General features: G+C 40.5%; 2 protein-coding genes across 2 annotated transcripts; both read right to left on the minus strand.

Moving 5' to 3' along the window:
- Window positions 1-962: 962 nt before the first annotated feature.
- Window positions 963-10,667, minus strand: mep1a.2 (meprin A, alpha (PABA peptide hydrolase), tandem duplicate 2). The gene is made up of 10 exons (XM_079644632.1): window positions 10,536-10,667; window positions 10,419-10,440; window positions 10,285-10,338; window positions 10,157-10,194; window positions 10,004-10,079; window positions 9,801-9,918; window positions 9,124-9,299; window positions 7,396-7,617; window positions 4,622-4,768; window positions 963-1,249 (listed from the first exon to the last, which is right to left on the minus strand). The coding sequence occupies exons 1-10, from the start codon at window positions 10,596-10,598 to the stop codon at window positions 978-980; spliced, it is 1,188 nt and encodes a 395-aa protein (XP_079500758.1). The 5' UTR covers window positions 10,599-10,667; the 3' UTR covers window positions 963-977.
- Window positions 10,668-12,512: 1,845 nt separating this feature from the next.
- LOC307016220 (meprin A subunit alpha-like) lies at window positions 12,513-19,215 on the minus strand (the record flags this gene model as incomplete). The annotated part of the gene is made up of 7 exons (XM_079645263.1): window positions 12,513-12,781; window positions 12,869-12,940; window positions 13,024-13,197; window positions 14,611-15,075; window positions 17,307-17,522; window positions 18,303-18,449; window positions 18,978-19,215. The coding sequence occupies 6 exons, from the start codon at window positions 19,213-19,215 to the stop codon at window positions 12,876-12,878; spliced, it is 1,305 nt and encodes a 434-aa protein (XP_079501389.1). The 3' UTR covers window positions 12,513-12,781; window positions 12,869-12,875.

Genomic DNA, 19,215 nt, shown 5'->3' on the forward strand with positions numbered 1-19,215 from the left:
TGAAGCCGGAACATGGGGCCGGAACCAGGGCCAGAACCATGGCTGCTGGGACCGGTTCTCGAGCAAAAACTGGGGTGAGAAGCAGGAGCTGACGCCAGACGGACCACTCCGATGCGTGTGGTGTCATAACGGGAATTGGAAGGCAGGGAGCTAGCATGCCCGGGGCTAGCGGGCAGGGGATAACACACCATGAGGAAATCCAAAATCTCGCCCGGTAAGAATTTAACCAAGCCTGGTTCTTCCTTGTAATCTGGCGTGCTTCTGCCAGAGCAGCCTCTCTCTGCTGAACCCTGGACGCTCCCATCCACCGATCAGAGCAGTTAATCAAAGAAACGGAAAACTCCAATATTCCCTGCTCCAAAGGATCTGCTGGGGCCCATATTTGGTCGGTTCGTTCTGTTACAATGTGTGTAAAGAAGCAGGACCCAATATGCAGATTCAAGTGACAAAACAAATACCTTTATTTCAAGGCTTAAAACAGGAAAAGTCTTAGGAAAGACAGGGGCTAAACAGGAATTGTCTTCGGAAAGACAGGAGCTAAACAGGAATTGTCTTAGGAAAGACAGGAACACTCACCGCTGAAACAACTTCAGGAAACAAAAAACAAACCGACACTGAACACAGGGAAAGACAAGACTAAATACACAGAGGGGTAATCACAGAGGAGAAACAGCCGAGAAGGGGAGGAGAAACACAAGGGGCACAGGTGAACATAATTAGCCAATCAGACACACCAGGGAGACTAACGAGAGGGAGGAAACCAACAGAAAGGAGGACCAGAAAATATACAAGGTGGAAAAACAATCAGAGAGAACAGCAAAAACCCAAACCAAGACATGGAAAAGTGACAAAGTACAATAACGAAGTAGTGTAATATATTACTTTTTTTTAGTAACGACCCCATCTCTGCTTATCACGACTCAATTTACAAGGAGTAAAGTCTTCCAACACTGCATCGATAGAAAGGCTTTTCCATTTCAAAAGATTTGAAAGAGACAACTTCTGTGCTGCTTAGTAAACATAAATAAAATACCTGTAATGCTGTAGATCCTCCTGTCATTTTGTACGGTCCCTGTCCCGTCATCAGTCCTTATCCATATCACCAGTTTGTCCCCGGCTACTCCACTCATCTTGTAGAAGAACTGCAGGCACTGGTCGTCTCTCTTTGGGTAGAGGATACGTGACTCTAGCATGGCACTGTTTCCAATTGCACCGGAAGATGTGTCAAACTTCATGAAGTAGCCAGAATCTAAAGGAAGAAGCAAACATCGTGTTAACTGAATTATAATAAGAAGTGGGACTAAAGCATAATGTGATCATGTCTCAGTCTAAGAACCCATTGGAAATTGTTCTGAAAACGATAAGTCTCTAAGCATTTATTGGGTTCCCATTTAAATAATAGATATTCTGTCACGATCGTGGTTTGGATTTCCTGTTTTATTTTGAAAAGTATTTTCTACTTATGCCTGTTTGTTTTACTTCCTGTGATTTTTTCCCGCCTTTGTAAATGCCCTGATTCTTTCCACCTGTTTGTGATTGTCTGATTGTGTTCACCTGCTGCCAGGGGCTGCAGTCGAATAGTCCAAAAATCAGCCCCTATCGTCTACCCCTTGACCTCTGTGTGAAACGTCACAGGGTTAAGGGATAGTCGATAGGAGAATTCAAAAGGACTTAGGAGAAGAGACTGCTGTACTTTAGAGAATCCGACTGCACTTTCACTATCCGACGTGTTTATGATGCGCCAGTGGACGTCATGAATGTGCGTCTGCTGCTGCTACAGTTACTATGGAAACTACAGTTTTCTATACAGCGGACTACAACATGGATGTTTAATAAGAACGAGGGACTACTGTAAACTCATCTAGAGACTCTGCACCGTGCTCTGATGCTGTTGTTTTATGCTTTATGAACGTGGACAACAGATAAACATATTCTTCATGACCAAAGTTGTAATTGAAATAAAAAAGGAAAGTGAAACTTATGCTCGTCACCCTCTCCCTCCGGTCCACATTAATACAAATGATTCCAATACGTATGATTGTATGAACTATGAAAGTATCTTAAAGTCAATACAAATGTATTTATTATAAACGTTAGTCCTTAACATCTATCATTTTGTATATCACCATTCAAACATCTTTTAAAAGTTGAACAAACTCCACACAGCTCAGTAAACACTGTGAAATGTTGACTTCATTTGATCATTTCAGTAAAAACTAACGTTCATATTTCTCTTTTTTATTATAATACTGATGAACGTTCAAAACAAAGCACTTTGGCAAGTTACCACCTACGTTTTAAAAAGCTTAATAAAGCACCGTAACTTTCATGATATAATTTCTCGGTCATAATCGGTTGTTTCCGTGAACGGCCGAATATTCCCTCGCCTTAATTGCTGCGGCTGCAAGGCATTGTGGGAAAGCATTTTCTCTTCTCCTCTCGTAAAGGGAGGTCTAGTGGTTCCTAAGCTAAAGTTGGTTATAAAGGAAGTTTGAAACCTCCTTTCCTATCATCTAGAGCAGTGGTTCCCAAAGTGGGGGTCGCGAGACCCCGAGTGGGGGCCACGAGATGATTTCAAAAAAAAGAAAAGAAAAAAAAAGATTTATAAAAAAAAATTGATTCATCTTTTTTATATATATATTTTTTAAATTATTATTAATAATAACGTTTGCATATACAATTTCAGGGGCGGACTAGCCATCTGTATAATTTCCCCGCAACGAGGCTCCCCCTTTGAAAATCCACTAGCGCAGTGTTTCTCAAACTTTCCAGCATTCGCAGCATTATGCATATGAGGGGTCAAAGTCCCATGCTCATAAAATGCTCATATATTTGTTTCTCTTCATTCCCCACGCCCCAAAAATAAATACATATACAAATATAACAATTTTAGGAAAAGTAACGAAGTTTGAGCAGTGAGACTCTTATATTAACACAGTTAGGCCTACACATATTTCAAAACGCGAAGTGTAATAACTGCAGTTGCCTCCCTGTCAGAATGACAAAGGTCCTCAGTGAAGCACAAGCCCATGTTTCTCACTACATTGTAAGTACAACTTATTAAAAAGATCAGTTCAATGCAACTAATGTCGTCTTAGTGTTATTGCATGATGTTAAAATTGGTTTGCCATGAATTTAGTGATGGATTGTAAACATTTTAAATGTAGCATTTAAGTGTTTCTCATGTTGTTGTTTTAATAAATCAGACACTGATGGTGCAGCGCTGTACTGTACCTCTTTATATTGGCATATTTTCCTTAACAAATTGTTTTTGCACTGATCAGGGGGTACTTGGCTGAATTTTTTTTTCGAAGGGGGTACATGATTGAAAAAAGTTTGAGAACCACTGAACTAGAGCAGGGGTTCCCAACCTTTTTTCCCAAAAGCCCCCCCAAATGAGTCCTGTTGGCAGTTTCGCCACACACACACACCCGGGGGGGGTGGGGGGGGGGGGGGGGGGGGGTCAACAGCGGTAATTAAAGTTTAAAAGTCACAAAGGGATTAAACTGTTTAAAACACATGCTCAAAGTAAGCCGGATTTTGCCGATGTGTTTATGTGGATTCAAAAGTCGTAAATAATCTACAAAATGGAGGAGACCTGTGACAAATAATCCAACTGAAACCGGCATGGACAATGACTATGTTTTAAAAATGCGTTTATCCAGAAAAGCCTGGTTTGGACACTTTATGGGCAGAAGAAACATTTCTATTAAAGAAAGTCTTTTTATGCCTTTAATACTAACTTTAATGTTTATTAAAATGAATTAGTCAATTCTTTTTTATGTTTTATCGCAATGTAGAGACAAGGCTTTTAGTGACAATCATGTATTGCCTTACAATTATATGTAAAAAAATAAATAAAAAAAAAGTCTAAATATGATATTTGGCCTCAAATCATCTGAGGCCTGGTGCCCCCCAGGTTGGGAACCATTGCTCTAGAGAATTTGAACGGCTCTTATCATGGCTGCCACTGAAGTATTTCCGGGTCATTTCACTCCGTTAGGAAGGTTCCGAAGCTAAACTGACAATTCGACTGCAGCCCTGGTGTATTTTCCTGCCTTCTCCATCTGTGACTTGTCTTTGTGATTAGTCTTGTCATTATATATACCTGGCTTTCTGATGTTCCCTGTCAGTTTTCATCCATGTTTCCCTGGTGTGGTTTGTGTGATTCCTGATTTTCCCTTGTGTGGCCTCCTTTTTGCTACCAGTGTACTCAAAATACAAAGTGTGGCTAGAAGGTTTTCAATACCAAAATTGTGACTCGTTGCCAACAGATTCTGCATTCATATGCGAATATGTGTTTGTTGAGGTTATCATAATTAAAGAAGTTATGTTTTGTTATAACGCCATTTAACCATATGTCTAAAAAGCTAAGAAGATTTATGTATTATGACAAAAGAAAATACATTTAAAAGTAAGTAAAACAGTCTGCTGCTGAGCATTGAGGCTATATGCTAATGTGGGTTTTCCATAAATAAGGTTTGTCTGTTGAACAATGTGTTGGTTTCTGGTGGGAAAACACTTTTTGACCTCATGGACTTTAAAGCATTTTCTGTACCATTACACATTCAGATTAACTTCAAATGTTTTCTTTGTATGATCTAGAAATGTAGCTCAGTACCTCTACAGCGCCCTGCCAGGGTGTGGTCTGGATCTGCTGGATTGCTCAGCGTCTGGACCCAGTCTGCGTTGTCTGCTTCGTTCTGGATCATTCCACAGATGTTGATCAGCTCAAAGGAGCACTGGTCCAAGAGGGTGTGAGTGTTGGCTGGAAGAAAACATTTATCAACGGTCAATACACAAAGCTTAATGCACTACAGAGGGCTCAGAGAATGAGGAAATATATCTGATCAACAAAGTGGGGTTTTACATCAAAATGAAGATTAAGGAGTTTTTGGCCACTATAGTGAAGCGGAAAAGGCTCAAAATAGATAGGGGGACTAAATAGTAAGGATTTGTTCTTTTAGTGCAGCTTTACAATGATAGCATTTTAGGTCCAGTATGACATTAGGGTGCCAACATGAATCTGAAGGAAATCCTAAAATGAGGGGTGTCTAAATGATGTGGTTTTTTGGGGGGAATTCAAATATGAGCTTATTTTTTGGATAGGATAACTCCAACTTACATTGTTTTGTATGTCTAATTTGGCAATTTTACCCTTTCAAACCTTTATGTAAGATAACAAAAGATATAAGGGAAATAATTTATATTGACAAAGCCAAATCATTTTTATATATTTATTAACAGGTGAACTGCATATACAGTATATAACTGGATAATATTGCAAAGATACATCTTCTGACTTCTTGAACTTTGCCAGGTTGCACAAGTCCTGCTTTGACTCATTCTTGGACATCAGTCTCCTGCTGGTCTCCTGAGCTCTGATCCCCCCATCCCTCTTTTCCTGTGAGAAGTACTTAGCAGAAGCCTCGATCACCATTTTAACAACCCTCTCAATGCTTTGAGTATGGCAAGGCCAGTTGAGTACCTCCATGGGGGTTTGGATGACGTTTTTCACCTCTGAGGTGCTTAGCAAGCAGGTGAGAGGTGGCTCTGACACACCTTCTGACCAGCTGATCAAGTCCCCAATGCTGGAAGCATCACAATTGATGTCAGGTGTCCTTCTGGTCCTGACAGAGGAGTCCCCCAGCTGAGTGTCTAGGTCCCCCTCTCCCCTAATGGCCAGGATTCTCTCCACCCCCTCAATTCTCTCCTTCTGATCCTCAGAGCACAGCAGTGTTTGGAGGATGGCTTCACTGTGGGCATACCAAGCAGATCTTCTCACAGTTGGCATCACAAGGTCCAGCACCTCCTTCCTCTGGGACTTGAGGCAGTCCAGCTGAAACAGGATGTGTCTACGCTCACTAGCAACACCATAGTGTTCTTCTTTGATCTTTGCAGGAAAAGATTGGTCACTGCCCTCAGCTTCCATCATCACATTGGTCAGGTCAATCCGCCCGTCAAAGAGGATGCAGGAGATCCCCCCCATCTTCCTGCACTTCTCCTCAAACTCTTCTCCCAGCTCTCTCATCAACTGTTCCTGTGCTCTCTTGAGCTTGTTCTTATCAATCACTTTACTTGTGTTGTCTTCTGTGATGGTTCCTGCATCAATCAGAGCTGCAGTTGCTATCGCTGCAGTTGGTCTCAGCCCTATGTCATACCTTACAGCAAGCACAATATTTGGAATATCATTATAGTTTTTCTGTCCTTTTGTTGAAGCTGCAGGCTCAGGTTCAGTTTCAGGGAAGAGCTCAACTTCAGGGACAAACTCATCTTCAGCACCTCTCTCCAATTCCAGATCCTCATCACCATCTGCCAAAAACCTCTTAACATCCTTCCTGGCTGCCTTGTCTGCTGCAGCAGCATTTCCCTCCTTGCTCCTTCTCCTTTCCTCAGCCATGTTTTCCATCCCCTGCCTTTCCAATGTCCTCACCTGTCTCTTGTGCTCCTGCAGATCAGGGGCCCCCATTTGGTGTGGTCCTTTACTTCAAACCTTACATTTCTGTCCCTTTATGTATGCAATATCTTTTAAAGGAATCCTTTTCTCTCTGCTGCAGGAACACTTAATGTGGGCTTGGATCACACAGCCATCACAGCCTCCCCCCTCACAACTGGTAATCTGACACTTGCAAGTCAAAATATCAAATAATTTGTCTAACTTGACATTGAACCTCTCTTTGGCATCAAGTTTGCCCTTCCCAAGGGAACACTTCACTGCCTGATTCCAGACCTCCTTGAGCTTGGACATGATGGTCACATTTTCATTTATAACAGGTGGCTTGAAAAGAGCATTCACTTTTGCTCCAATCAGACCAGGGAAGATGTCACCCACCAGCTGATCGCTCCTGTCATCTTTACTGTGATCCCTCAAGTAGATGCCATACCTCAGGATATCCCTCACAGTTGGCAGTTCAAACACCAACAGCTCTCACCCAGTGCCAACAAGATTACTCAAATGAGAAGTAGATGTTGCCCTTGTTTTGACTTGAGCCATTTCAACTAGTTCACACTGAAAACAATGATACAAAAGTAAGTTTCAATTCCTGTAAGTTTCACTTCAGACAGGATCATAAAAGCCCTGACTTCAAAATAAAAGCCCCCCAACTTAGTCTCTTTTTTCCAGAAGAATAGCAAAATAATCAAAAAATAGATAATAATCAACTGCAAATTGATGTAGGTTAGGTTTATCAGAATTGAAAAATGTCTTCAGATTTGTGTTCTACATGCCAAAATACTTTATTTGAACACCCCTCTCGATCGATTTACAAAATAAATTACATCAATAATGTACTTACATACCAGGATCTTACACTCTTTCCCTGCCACAAAAAAGAATGTTTGACCAGACCAGTTGCCTTTCTCAAATCTTTAGGATGTATTTAAGGAGACTCTTACCACAGTCGTACATGCGGTTGATTCTGGTGATGTCTACTGCACTGAAGTCCAGCCGCTGGCCGATGATCTCATTAAAATACGGTATGCTGGTGGTGATTGTGGGGATACTTTCGTTCTTGTTGAATGATAGAGGCCTGTAGTGCATAATGGACTCATAATCATATGGTGTGCTCAAATCTGTGATGAAGTCATCCTGATACTTGTTGAAATTATGCTGCATCCCTGTAAGGAGAAAGATCATGTAGATCAGGGGTGGGGAACCTCCGGCCTCCGGGCCGGATACGGCCCGCGAGACCATTTGGTACGGCCCTCGAGGTAATTTATAAACACACACAAAAAAGAAAAAAATTCAAGAAATCTAGACCGCAAAATAATTAAACAAGCTTGTTTTTCCTGGCCAAGGTCAGGGTCCTTGAATACAACACGAGCCTAACGTGTCATCACGTGGTATATGTCTCGTCTGACAGGAGTGTAGTTCTAACGGAGAGCACCAGAACGCGGCTCCGGGCCGGGAGTTCACAAATTGCAATACCCATAGGGAGCTGTACACATGCCGCAGTTTTTGCGTGGCTGTGTCTTTAGTTGAAAGCCCAGTGGCGATCTGTTCATCTGTCATACTGATCATACAGTCAATAACGTTGTTGTTATTAGCATCTGGTTAGCTAGCTATGCTAACGAATATAAGAAGCTTTTTCTCCAACCAGTGAGGTAAAGGCACATCTTTATATTATCATTATAGTTATAGAAAAATAAGAGAATAAAGTAAACAGGTATACAATACTAATATGACAATAAAAAAAAGTTTTTATTAATAAACAAGAATACAGTTTAAAAGGGGAGTGATTTGTAAAATATCCATAAAGAAACAAATCTGCTTACAGTTCTGTTTCATATGGGTGTTGAGAGATTTATCCATAGATCTCTTCATGTTGCTCTCAAAGTGCACCAGATTGATGCCTTTAACTTCAACATTTAAAAAAATCTTCCTGGTGGTGCATGCCCCCAAACCCCCCTAGATGAGGTTAGATCCGCCCCCCCCCCCCCATTTAAATCATGTCCACATGGATATGAAACTAAATACATTTGCACACATTTTGTGTCAATATATTTCTGTTTTGGTGGTCATGCCACGGTGCATGAATGCGCGGGTCATGGTCAAATATCTGGATTAAGAGGTTGCTTTTTCTTTGCACAGCATGAAAGAAACGCGAAATGAATGGGCTGTTATTTGAGTTTTTTAAGCAGACGTTGAGTTCAATAATTTGTACGGCCCTCGAAGGATGTTGTAAAAATTGAAATGGCCCTTGAGAGGAAAAAGGTTCCCCACCCCTGATGTAGATAGTCAGGAGACAGTATATCAACTGCTTCAAACAGCACTACCACATAGCTTATGTATATGCTAAAACTCCTCCCTTTCTTGGATGCTCCACCAGGGAGTCAGCTGGTTTTTTTCGGTAAGTATGTGTATTATTTTAAGGATCTTCTTCGATAATAAGCATCCCCATTAATATCACAGTTAGTTGGTTAGTACAGATCTACTACCAAGATAGCTAGCTAGTGTTAGCTGGTAACAAAGTATTTGCTATGCTAGCAGCTCTAGCCCTTTGTCTTAACTTGGTTACTTCTGCAAAAAAGTACTGGTGGGTTTCTGATGGACAAATATGGCGTATTTCCGAAATCCTGGTCACAGCACTAAACAACACAAAGAATATAATTGTTGTGACCCACCTTCTTCAATTTCGTCCCACCAGATTTTGACATAGTCATCTCTATCTGAGCGAGACTGCTCATGGTAAAAGCCGAGAGCATGGAGGAGCTCGTGCTGCACGATGGCCTTAGTGTCGCACCTCGCCCCAATGGACACATTCTGGCCTACTCTATCATCCCCAACAAACGACCAGCATCTGAATTGATAAAAAGGAAAATTCAAAAGATATATTCAAACTAAGGAGCTGTTATTGGATCTAAATTGGATCATTTTCTAGATCTTAACATAGTGGTGCAGTGATGACTTGTAGTTGACCATCAAAAGGGATATTTTTGTTTCTAATACTTTTGTTTCTGATACTTTTGTTTTCTGATACTTTTGTTCAGCAGGATACTTAATTTTATGATTTAAGGCTAGATAGATAGATAGATGGATAGATATTTTATTGATCCTAATCACAGTGACATGACTTTACGTCACCAGCGCTAAGCTAAAGGCGGCTAATTTTAGCAACTGCTAAAATAGACGCTCCGCACATTCACAATAACATAGACTTTGAGATGAGGGAACCAGAGGTGGTCAAATGCTAACTAATAACCGGGTTTGAGGACTAATTTCTGCACAACTCTATGGTTTTGATGACTTGGCAACATGGCTCATAAAGTTGTGCAACAGTTCTTGAATCATTGCAGCTCACCCATCCAGCTTGGTGAAGGAGACATAGCTGCTCTCTCCCTCATAGGGCTTGAAGTCCACACAGGACCTCAGACGGTACTCCTCAAAAGCCTGGAGGATCACACCTTTAGCATTCAGATCTAGAAAAAGGGACATTTCCAAATCAGCACACGTATATTTACCTACTCAATTAATTTGTTGGTGGAAATATATCCATTTGTGTACCTAAAGAATCCGTAAGGATATAGGGGATGGGAAACTTCCACCTTCTTGTTTGATCGATGATTGCATTCCTGTTGGGCTGCCAGACACATTAAAGCTTTTATCATATGCTTTTTAGTCAGTTACAAACGACATCAGTAAGCAGACTATACTTACATCAACTGCAATGTCTCCCTCAAACAGGTGGTTTAACCCTAAGAATTTGTAAAACACATGTTTAATGCATATTAATGTCACGCAACAGACGTACAATCACATGCATCAACAGGGCTTAACAACGATACCTCTATTGATGTCAAGTATGTCGTCCCTCAGTTCACCAGCATCTGCATTGTCACCTGGAAGATGTATTTATTGTTAGAGAAAAAAGTAAAAGAAAAGCTTGTTTTATGTGCATATAATAAATGAAGGAACCAACCGGTAAGTGGAACAGCTTGCACCTAGCACAGAAAAAAGAAATGTGTCTTGTGAGAAATTTGCTTTCCATTTCTGTTTCTCAACGTGATTCCATTTCAATTGGTTTAAAATGCCATACCTTCAAAACTGCAAATATTCCAATCAGTGCAGCAATTTTCCTCAAACCGTCCGCAGAGCCCATATTGTTTTGCAGACACAAACGTATGTCTCTGACTCCAGTGTTAAAGTGCCAATAAAGACAGCAGCTGGAGGGGGACTTTGATCAGCGTTATAGTGTATAATAAGTAACAGGAATTTCACACGTGTTCTCACAACCTGTTATAAAACTGACATGCACAGGTAATGACAGCAATAATAACATGGACCCAGTACAAAGGCAACAGAATTTGCAATAAATGTATATGAACTCTGATTTTAAATCCAATAAAAGAGGCAGTTATGTTGTTTACAGGTTTGACCTCTTTGTGGCTGTGGATATCTGTATTTTACAAAGACATAATCCTGAAACAGACCCCATCGGAATAAGCCTTGGTTGCCATGACAGCTACAGTTGTGGTTGCTGGGAGTAGTTACTTAAAGTCTCATTGATCAAAGAAACATGTCAGCTTAAGAGCTATTATTGCTATGTAATATACAATTAAATAAACCTCTATTGATCACTGTATGGTAATTCAGGTGTTGAAATATTAGGACAGGTAAGAGTTTAAAAAAGGATAATTAAGGACACTTACATTATATAATATGCTAACAATAATTTAATTAGGTAAATCTGTAGGCTGTGATTCACAGATCTGATCATAGACAGTGGGATCCTACTTTTTCCATAATGCAGCCAGCATTTATTTTGAAGACCTGTGTCAAGAATCTACGGGTTACATTATTAAATTACAAAGTAAATGTAATCTCCTACAGTACTGTAGCTCCTTTGGCCTATTTTTCGAATAACGCTGGTCTGCAAAGCCTTTAGGGTGCCTTTGAGTCCGGACTTCATTCAGAAGTTAATTTTTTAATGATTGTCATATATTTGTGTTTAAAGCATCCTGAGTCTGCCAACCCTGCAACAGCCAACCACAACAAGGCGCGATAGCTTGGATTAGATTAGATTAGATATACTTTCTTCATCCTCAATAGGAAAATATTTTTGCCACAGCAGCATGTTTACAGGCATTATGCATGAGTTACAAATATAATCAGAGGTGTAAAGTAACTAAGTACATTTACTCAAGTACTGTACTTAAGTGCAATTCTTCTTGTCCACTACAATACAGAGGTAAATGGTGTACATACTGTACATGTTTATTTTTTATTTTATAATTTCTTGAACTCTATTTTATAACTGTTGACATGCTGCTCCTACTAAAGAAAATATGATGTGGTTGGACAAGAAGGCCTTCAAAAAGTATCCCACTGTAAAAAAAAAAGTCAGAAAAGGGCTCTAACGTTATTTTACAGTTACTTTAAATATAACATTTTAAGCAGGGCAACTTTACTTATATCCAATTACCTCCAGAGCTATGGTGTTCTTCCTCTTTAAAAGCTATAATCAATTAAAGGGTCAAGCATCCTTTAATAACAAATGAAAACGTAAAGGTGGGGTAGGTAAGTTTGAGAAACCGGCTCGAGATACACTTTTTGTTATATTCCATGGAATGCTCTAAACATCCCGATAGCAATGAATATTTTAAGTGCTTTGACAATAAATCCATAAAAAAAATGTCATCTGTGGAAGCCGTAGTACTGTAAAAAGCACGACCAATTATTTGAGCCGGCCCGGCTAAAATAACTGGATGGCCTACCTGCCTGTCAGCCTTCCAGCTGTGCACAAACTTATCTCGTGCCCTCATTGGTCATGTGCGCGTTCGTGTGTGTTGGAGGAGGGGCTCTGTAAGGAAGTGGCAGATTTTTTCCGGTTGTATTTTCAAATTCTAGCGCACTCAAGCTGGTTTCTCCAAAATGACCTACCCCACCTTTAATATAAAAGTTTTTTAGATTTATGCTTGAACAATACATTCCTCTAATTTTATAGTCTCTTATTCTAACTCACATAGAAACCATTTTTACATTGCAAAATAAAAAAAACACACCACAGGATTGTTTTTTTGATAGCTTCATTTAATAGCTTTTACTAGGACAAGAGTTCAATGCGGAACACATATAGTGATCAAAATTATTTTCTAAAACTTATTCTTCTGTATTTCACCTTTCATATATATATTAGATACCAAATATATCTTCACATTTCAAGCTTTCTAAAGATGATGATGATGATGATGATGATGATGATGATGATGATGATGATGATGATTGTGTCATGGCAGTATCTTCCATCCTTTGTCCATCGTTATGTTGTTCTTTCCATCCCTCCTGCATATGTTGCATAATACAATTTTTTTATTAAACAAAAAGTAATTTCACAAACACATGTGATATTATTTGTGTCTGATGTCCTACCTCCAGTTCATCCTGTGTGACCTTCCTCCGCTGGTTTAATGGGAACTTCAGATTTGATGAGTGATGTTATATCTGTGGATGGGAAAATAATGACTTCTCATGCCTGTTTCCTCCCACCAAACACAACAAATATTGAACAAGAGAAGACCACTTACCCTCAAAGTCGATGAAGATGATGAGGTCATCGTTCTTGAGGTAATTGCGCCTCTTGAGGTCAAAATGCTTGACAAAGTTCCTCCAGCCCCATGTCTGACTTTTGTAGCACTCGCAGGAGGGGTCATACGTTCCCACCTTGGAGGGATTGTCCCAAAACATCTTCCCATCTGATGCTAGAGGACACAAAAAGAAAGAGGTGCCATTGGAGTAGGCATTGTCATGTGGTGTTATGGTTGATTTTTTTAGGGAAGGGGATGTTGAACGGTTGCTTCATCCAACAACTATGGATGGATTTGTTTGAAGATACTGCATGTTAGTCAGAGGATTTATACACTACCTGTGGTTGACTTTTGTGGTTGTGGGTAAAATGTCTCCTGGATACATTCATGTCCCCTTCAGGATCACTTATAATAACTCTGAAGGCTTCTTGTAGGACATTGATTTCAATGTTTGCACTTTGGATGGTTATACATTTGACAGGGCATCATACGACAAGGGTTGTTTATTAATAAAAGGCTGTCCTTCAAAATGAATGTTGTATAATCTAATAGCGATATAATCAATAAAAGACAATATCTTAGTATTGGATAGCTCTTGAGATCCGTCAAGTAAAAAATGACTGGGAAAAAGTACTACATTTCACAGAATATATTTTTTTAAGAATACATTTTTCAAAGATATTCACATTTACATTTATTTTATTGATGTACTGCTGTAAAAATATTGTTTGTATGATATGTATCATTGCGAAATTGAGATGAGACCTCAGGCTCTGTTGTGATTGGTCAACCGCTTTGAAATGTCCCGCCCCTTAGCTTATCACGTACGATGTTTTTGAGCGCTAGCCAATGGAAGTGCGAGTGTTACATAGTGATGTCAGTTGAGTAATAATTCAGTCCAATGTGTCATGTCACAAAAGAGATGTTAAAAGTAGGGTAGGTAATTTTGGAGAAACCAGCTCGAATGCACTAGAATTTGAAAGCACACAACCCAAAGAAATCTGCCTCTTCCTTCAGACTTCCTTACAGAGCCCTTCCTCCAACACACACAAATGTGCACATGACCAATGAGGGCACAAGATAAGTTTGTGCACAGATGGAAGGCTGACAGGCAGGTAGGCCATCCAGTTATTTTAGCCGGGCCGGCTCAGATGATTGGTCGTGCTTTTTACAGTACTACGGCTTCTACAGATGACGTTTTCTTATGTATTTATTGTCAAAGCATTTAATTGTCCTAGTCTCCCTTTGTCCTGAGCCAGTTTGTCTTGTCTAGTGAGTTAGAGAACCAGCATTAAGTCAGAACAGGTTAACCTTATTGTTTTGCCTCTAGTGCCTTGCCATTGTTTATATTTTGAAGACTTTCTTTTGAAACCTTTGTTGTCAACAAGTTGTGCATTTGGGTTCAGATTTCGGTCGTGACACAATGGAGGCGTCTCAGAAAGGGGGGAGTGTGTGGGAGAAGAACTGTTGGATTTTAGACTTTGCAGACCACTTACATGCACAGAAACCTATATAACACACTACAGGAAAGGGAAAAGCATAATAGGGCCTCTTTATTGCCTCTGGAAATGTATAAGGAGCACTTACTCTTCCTCACGTCCGTAGTGAGGCTGCGTGCAGTGGACATTCGTAGCTTAATGTCAGGGTCTTGGTCCATCACCACCAAGGTGGCCTGTCTGTTGACCGCCGGCCACTGCATCACCACATCATTGCCCCCGCTGGCCAGGTAGAAGTACAGCCCAGTGTAGCCCCCTGTGTAATCTGTGTAGGAGGACAAAGGAAACACACGGACGCCATAACCATAACCCTCAGGGCTGTAGAAACGAGGGCTGTCAATCGACGTGTTAGTGGTGGCCGTCTCCATGATCTTGGAGAAGTTCCGGATGGTCCACACGGCGTTGGGACAGCGTGTCTCTGTCAGGCTGATGTCGTCTATGTAGATGCCCCCGGCAGAGGCAGAGGGCTCACCGCGCACAGCTTGGAAAGCATAGCGGAATTTGACCCCCACCTCCATTGGGATATGGGCGATCTTCCATGTGTGGTCAAAATCAGCTGGAGCAGAGGGAAAAGAGTGTTTACTGCAAATAACTAGTTTGACCATCTGGGAAAAACGCTATTAATTTTATTGCCAAAAGTTTAACAAAATAAACTCATATACAGGACTGTCTCAGAAAATTAGAATATTGTGATAAAGTTCTTTATTTTCTGTAATGCAATTAAAAAAACAAAAATGTCATACATTCTGGATTCATTACAAATCAACTGAAATATTGCAAGCCTTTTATTATTTTAATATTGCTGATTATGGCATACAGCTTAAGAAAACTCAAATATCCTATCTCTAAATATTAGAATATCATGAAAAAGTATACTAGTAGGGTGTTCAACGAATCACTTGAATCGTCTAATTAACTCGAAACACCTGCAAGGGTTTCCTGAGCCTTGAAAAACACTCAGCTTGGTTCAGTAAACTAAATCACAAGTATGGGGAAGACTGCTGATCTGACTGCTGTCCAGAGGACCGTCATTGACACCCTCCATCAGGAGGGTAAGACACAAAAAGAAATTTCTCAAAGAGCAAGCTGTTCACAGAGTGCAGTTTCAAAGCACATCCACAAAAAGTCTGTTGGAAGGGGGAAATGTGGCAGGAAACGCTGCACAACCAAGAGAGATGACCGCAGCCTTAACAGCATTGTGAAGAAGAGTCGCTTCCAGAATTTGGGGGAGCTTCAAAGACAGTGGACTGAAGCTGGAGTCCAGGTATCAAAAGTCACTGTTCACAGGCGTGTCCGGGAAATGGGCTACAATAGCCGTATTCCCATGGTCAAGCCACTTCTGAACTCAAGACAACGGAAGAGGCGTCTGACTTGGGCTAAGGAAAAGAAGCACTGGACAGTTGCACAGTGGTCCAAAGTCCTCTTTTCAGACGAAAGCAAGTTTTGTATTTCATTTGGAAGTCAAGGCGCCAGAGTCTGGAGAAAGGCTGGAGAGGAGCAAAATCAAAGTTGCTTGAAATCCAGTGTGAAGTTCCCACAGTCAGCGATGGTTTGGGGAGCCATGTCAGCTGCTGGTGTTGGTCCACTGTGTTTCATCAAGCCCAGAGTAAATGCAGCTGTGTACCAAGAGATTTTAGAGCACTACATGCTTCCGTCTGCTGAAAAGCTCTATGGAGATGAGGAATTCATTTTCCAGCATGATCTGGCACCTGCCCACAGTGCCAAAACCACCAGTAACTGGTGTACTGACCATGGCATTACTGTCCTCGATTGGCCTGCAAATTCCCCTGACCTGAACCCCATAGAGAATATGTGGGGTATTGTGAAGAAGAAGCTGAAAGACACCAGACCCAACAATGCTAATGAGCTAAAGGCCGCTATTGAAGCATCCTGGGCATCCATAACACCTCAGCAATGCCACAGGCTGATTGCCTCCATGCCACGCCGCATTGATGCAGTAATCCGTGCAAAAGGATTCCCAACCAAGTACTGAGTGCATTAATGGACATTTTCAAATGTTTGATTGTGTTTTGCTGTTATAAATCTTTTTTTTTTTACTTGGTCTGAGGAACTATTCTAATTTTTTGAGATAGGATTTTTGAGTTTTCTTAAGCTGTATGCCATAATCAGCAATATTAAAATAATAAAAGGCTTGCAATATTTCAGTTGATTTGTAATGAATCCAGAATGTATGACATTTTTTTTTTTTTTTTTAAATTGCATTACAGAAAATAAAGAACTTTATCACAATATTCTAATTTTCTGAGACAGTCCTGTATGTCCGTTTCATATTAAATTAGAGCATTAGCATAAAGATTGGAAGTAGAAGGGAACATCTAGCCCTGCTCTGTCCAAAACAGAATAAATATATATATGTATATATATATATATATATCCATAAACCTGCACCCCTGAATCTGATAGTGATGTTACCTTGGCCTACTTTGAAACAGCCAGGCTATTCTCCCCACCTGTTTCCAGTTTGTATGCAAAGCTATGCTAACCACATGGCTGTCACTTCATGATTTGAATACAGTGCTATCAATTGTGTCATCTAACCCTTGTGCAAGAGAGATAGCTTTTTCAAACCTATCCCGCTAACTCTGGGCCTATGCGTGTGTAATGTTGTCTCAGCTGTTAGTTACTGTTTGACTAGTATTTTTTTTTCAATGTGTTAAAATAACTGGATTTGAATATCAAAACAAACAAATTACTATTTGCCTTAATGCAAAGCTGTGTTTTTCCAGGATGCTACTGTGAAATGTGTTGATATAAACATGCAAATACCATTAAAGGTGTGTATTTTCTCCATTTTACGAACAACCCCTGTGCCATCATCCCTCTTGACCCAGATCACCAGCCTGTCCTTGGAGCTCCCGGTCATCTTGTAGAAGAACTGCAGACACTGGAGCTTCCTCTTGGGGTAGAGGGTGCGGGACTCCAGCAGAGCCGACTCTGCAGGCTTCCCAGTCCTGGTGCTGAAGTGCATGAAGTACCCAGCATCTGGGGGGGGGGGGGGGGGAGTAATGGATTACATGTTACTGGATGAACAGGATACACAAAATGGTTCATGTGTTCCTTTACAGTTACATAAAATAAGATTTATTTTTATAAAATGGGGATTATTCGCATGATTGCGGTGATAAAACACATTTCAAAGTTATGAATGAAATATTGCCAAGTCCATTCTTACATATTACAAAACTCCATGAGTCTCACAGCAGGTGAAACCAGTCTCATGGGAAACCTTAGTTTATCTTCAAGGTCATTATTATGGCCTCTAATTCAAAGAATGCTTTCACTGTGTGGACAGTCTGTCCCTGAATCTGTTACTGTGGCATTACAGAAAAATATGCAGACATGACACCCGCCTTAGTACTGTAGACATATTAAAAGTATAAGTTACACCCATTAATTTCACGCTGCGGCAAATATTAAAGAGTTTGTTAGATGAATCTGGATACAGGCAGCTAATGGCCTGCCTCCATTATTAATTTCTTACATAATACATAGGTGAAAGCCATCTTATTGATATTTATTTTGTACTTGTATTTAGCAGTGCATTTGATAATCCAAAAGCAACAAAAATTAATCAGGTTAACTTACTTTTATATTGTGGTACTTACATTTGGTTACTGATTACATTTAACAGGTAATGTGTAATTGTAACGGAATATATTTTTAAAGGGACCCTCCCATTCCTCAGTAAAACTCCACTTTTGCAAATGTATTTCATGTTTTCTTAACTGAGAATAATTATTGGTATTTTCAAGAGACACTGACCTCTGCATCTCCCCAGGAGTGTGTGATCCTCTTCACTCACACTGCTCTTGGTATGGACCCAGTAAGCATCATCGTTTGAGGCCTGGATCATTCCACAGATGCTGGCATACTCAAAGGAACACTGGTCCACCAGGGTGAGAGTACCAGCTGGGGGGGAAGGGGGGGCACATACTTTATTCAAGCCTCCAGGAAGTGAGACGAGCATTGAAGCCAATTGGTTGTACTGAAACTTCCGTGTCACTCCATGCTTAAAAAAAACAGTTTTCCCATTGACTTTCCTTTGTTTTAGGTAAATCAACGACCAAATACGGACACTTAAATTGCTCTTATTCAACAAATCATCATGTTAGAAAAGTTCTAAAATATGCTAAAAGCAAAATCCAGAGTTATTTTCCTTCTCCAAATTTTTGAATCAGCCAGGATAGGAAGTGAGGCAGCAGATTGGAGGCGGGGCTTAAGGAATACACAAGTGCCATGCTCTATTGGCCCAATTTGTTTTGCTCTCCACTGAGCAACTTTCAGAGGAATTAACAGGCCCCGCCTCCGACCTCATGTATAAAGTTATCTTTATACATGAATAACTAAATCTCACCTCCCCAAGACTAGAATCATTTCTGTCCATTGTTAACTTTTAAGCAAAACACATCAACATAGGAATCAAACTCATCTACGTACAGCAGTTGTACATCCGGTTGAGCCTGAGGGTGTCCATCTTGCTGAAGTCCAGGTATTGGCCAATGATGTAGAAGAACTCTGGGATTTTGGTGGTGATGGTGGGGATGGATTCGTTCTTATTGAAGGAGAAAGGTCTGTAGTGCATGATGGACTCGTAGTCGTACGCCGTGTTCTGATCCGTGATGAAGTCATCGTTGTATTTGTTGAAGTTGTGTCCAAGTCCTGTGGGAAATGTCAT

The sequence above is a fragment of the Notothenia rossii genome, assembly GCF_949606895.1.
Source record: "Notothenia rossii genome assembly, chromosome: 8".
In the NCBI taxonomy this organism is placed as follows: domain Eukaryota; kingdom Metazoa; phylum Chordata; class Actinopteri; order Perciformes; family Nototheniidae; genus Notothenia; species Notothenia rossii.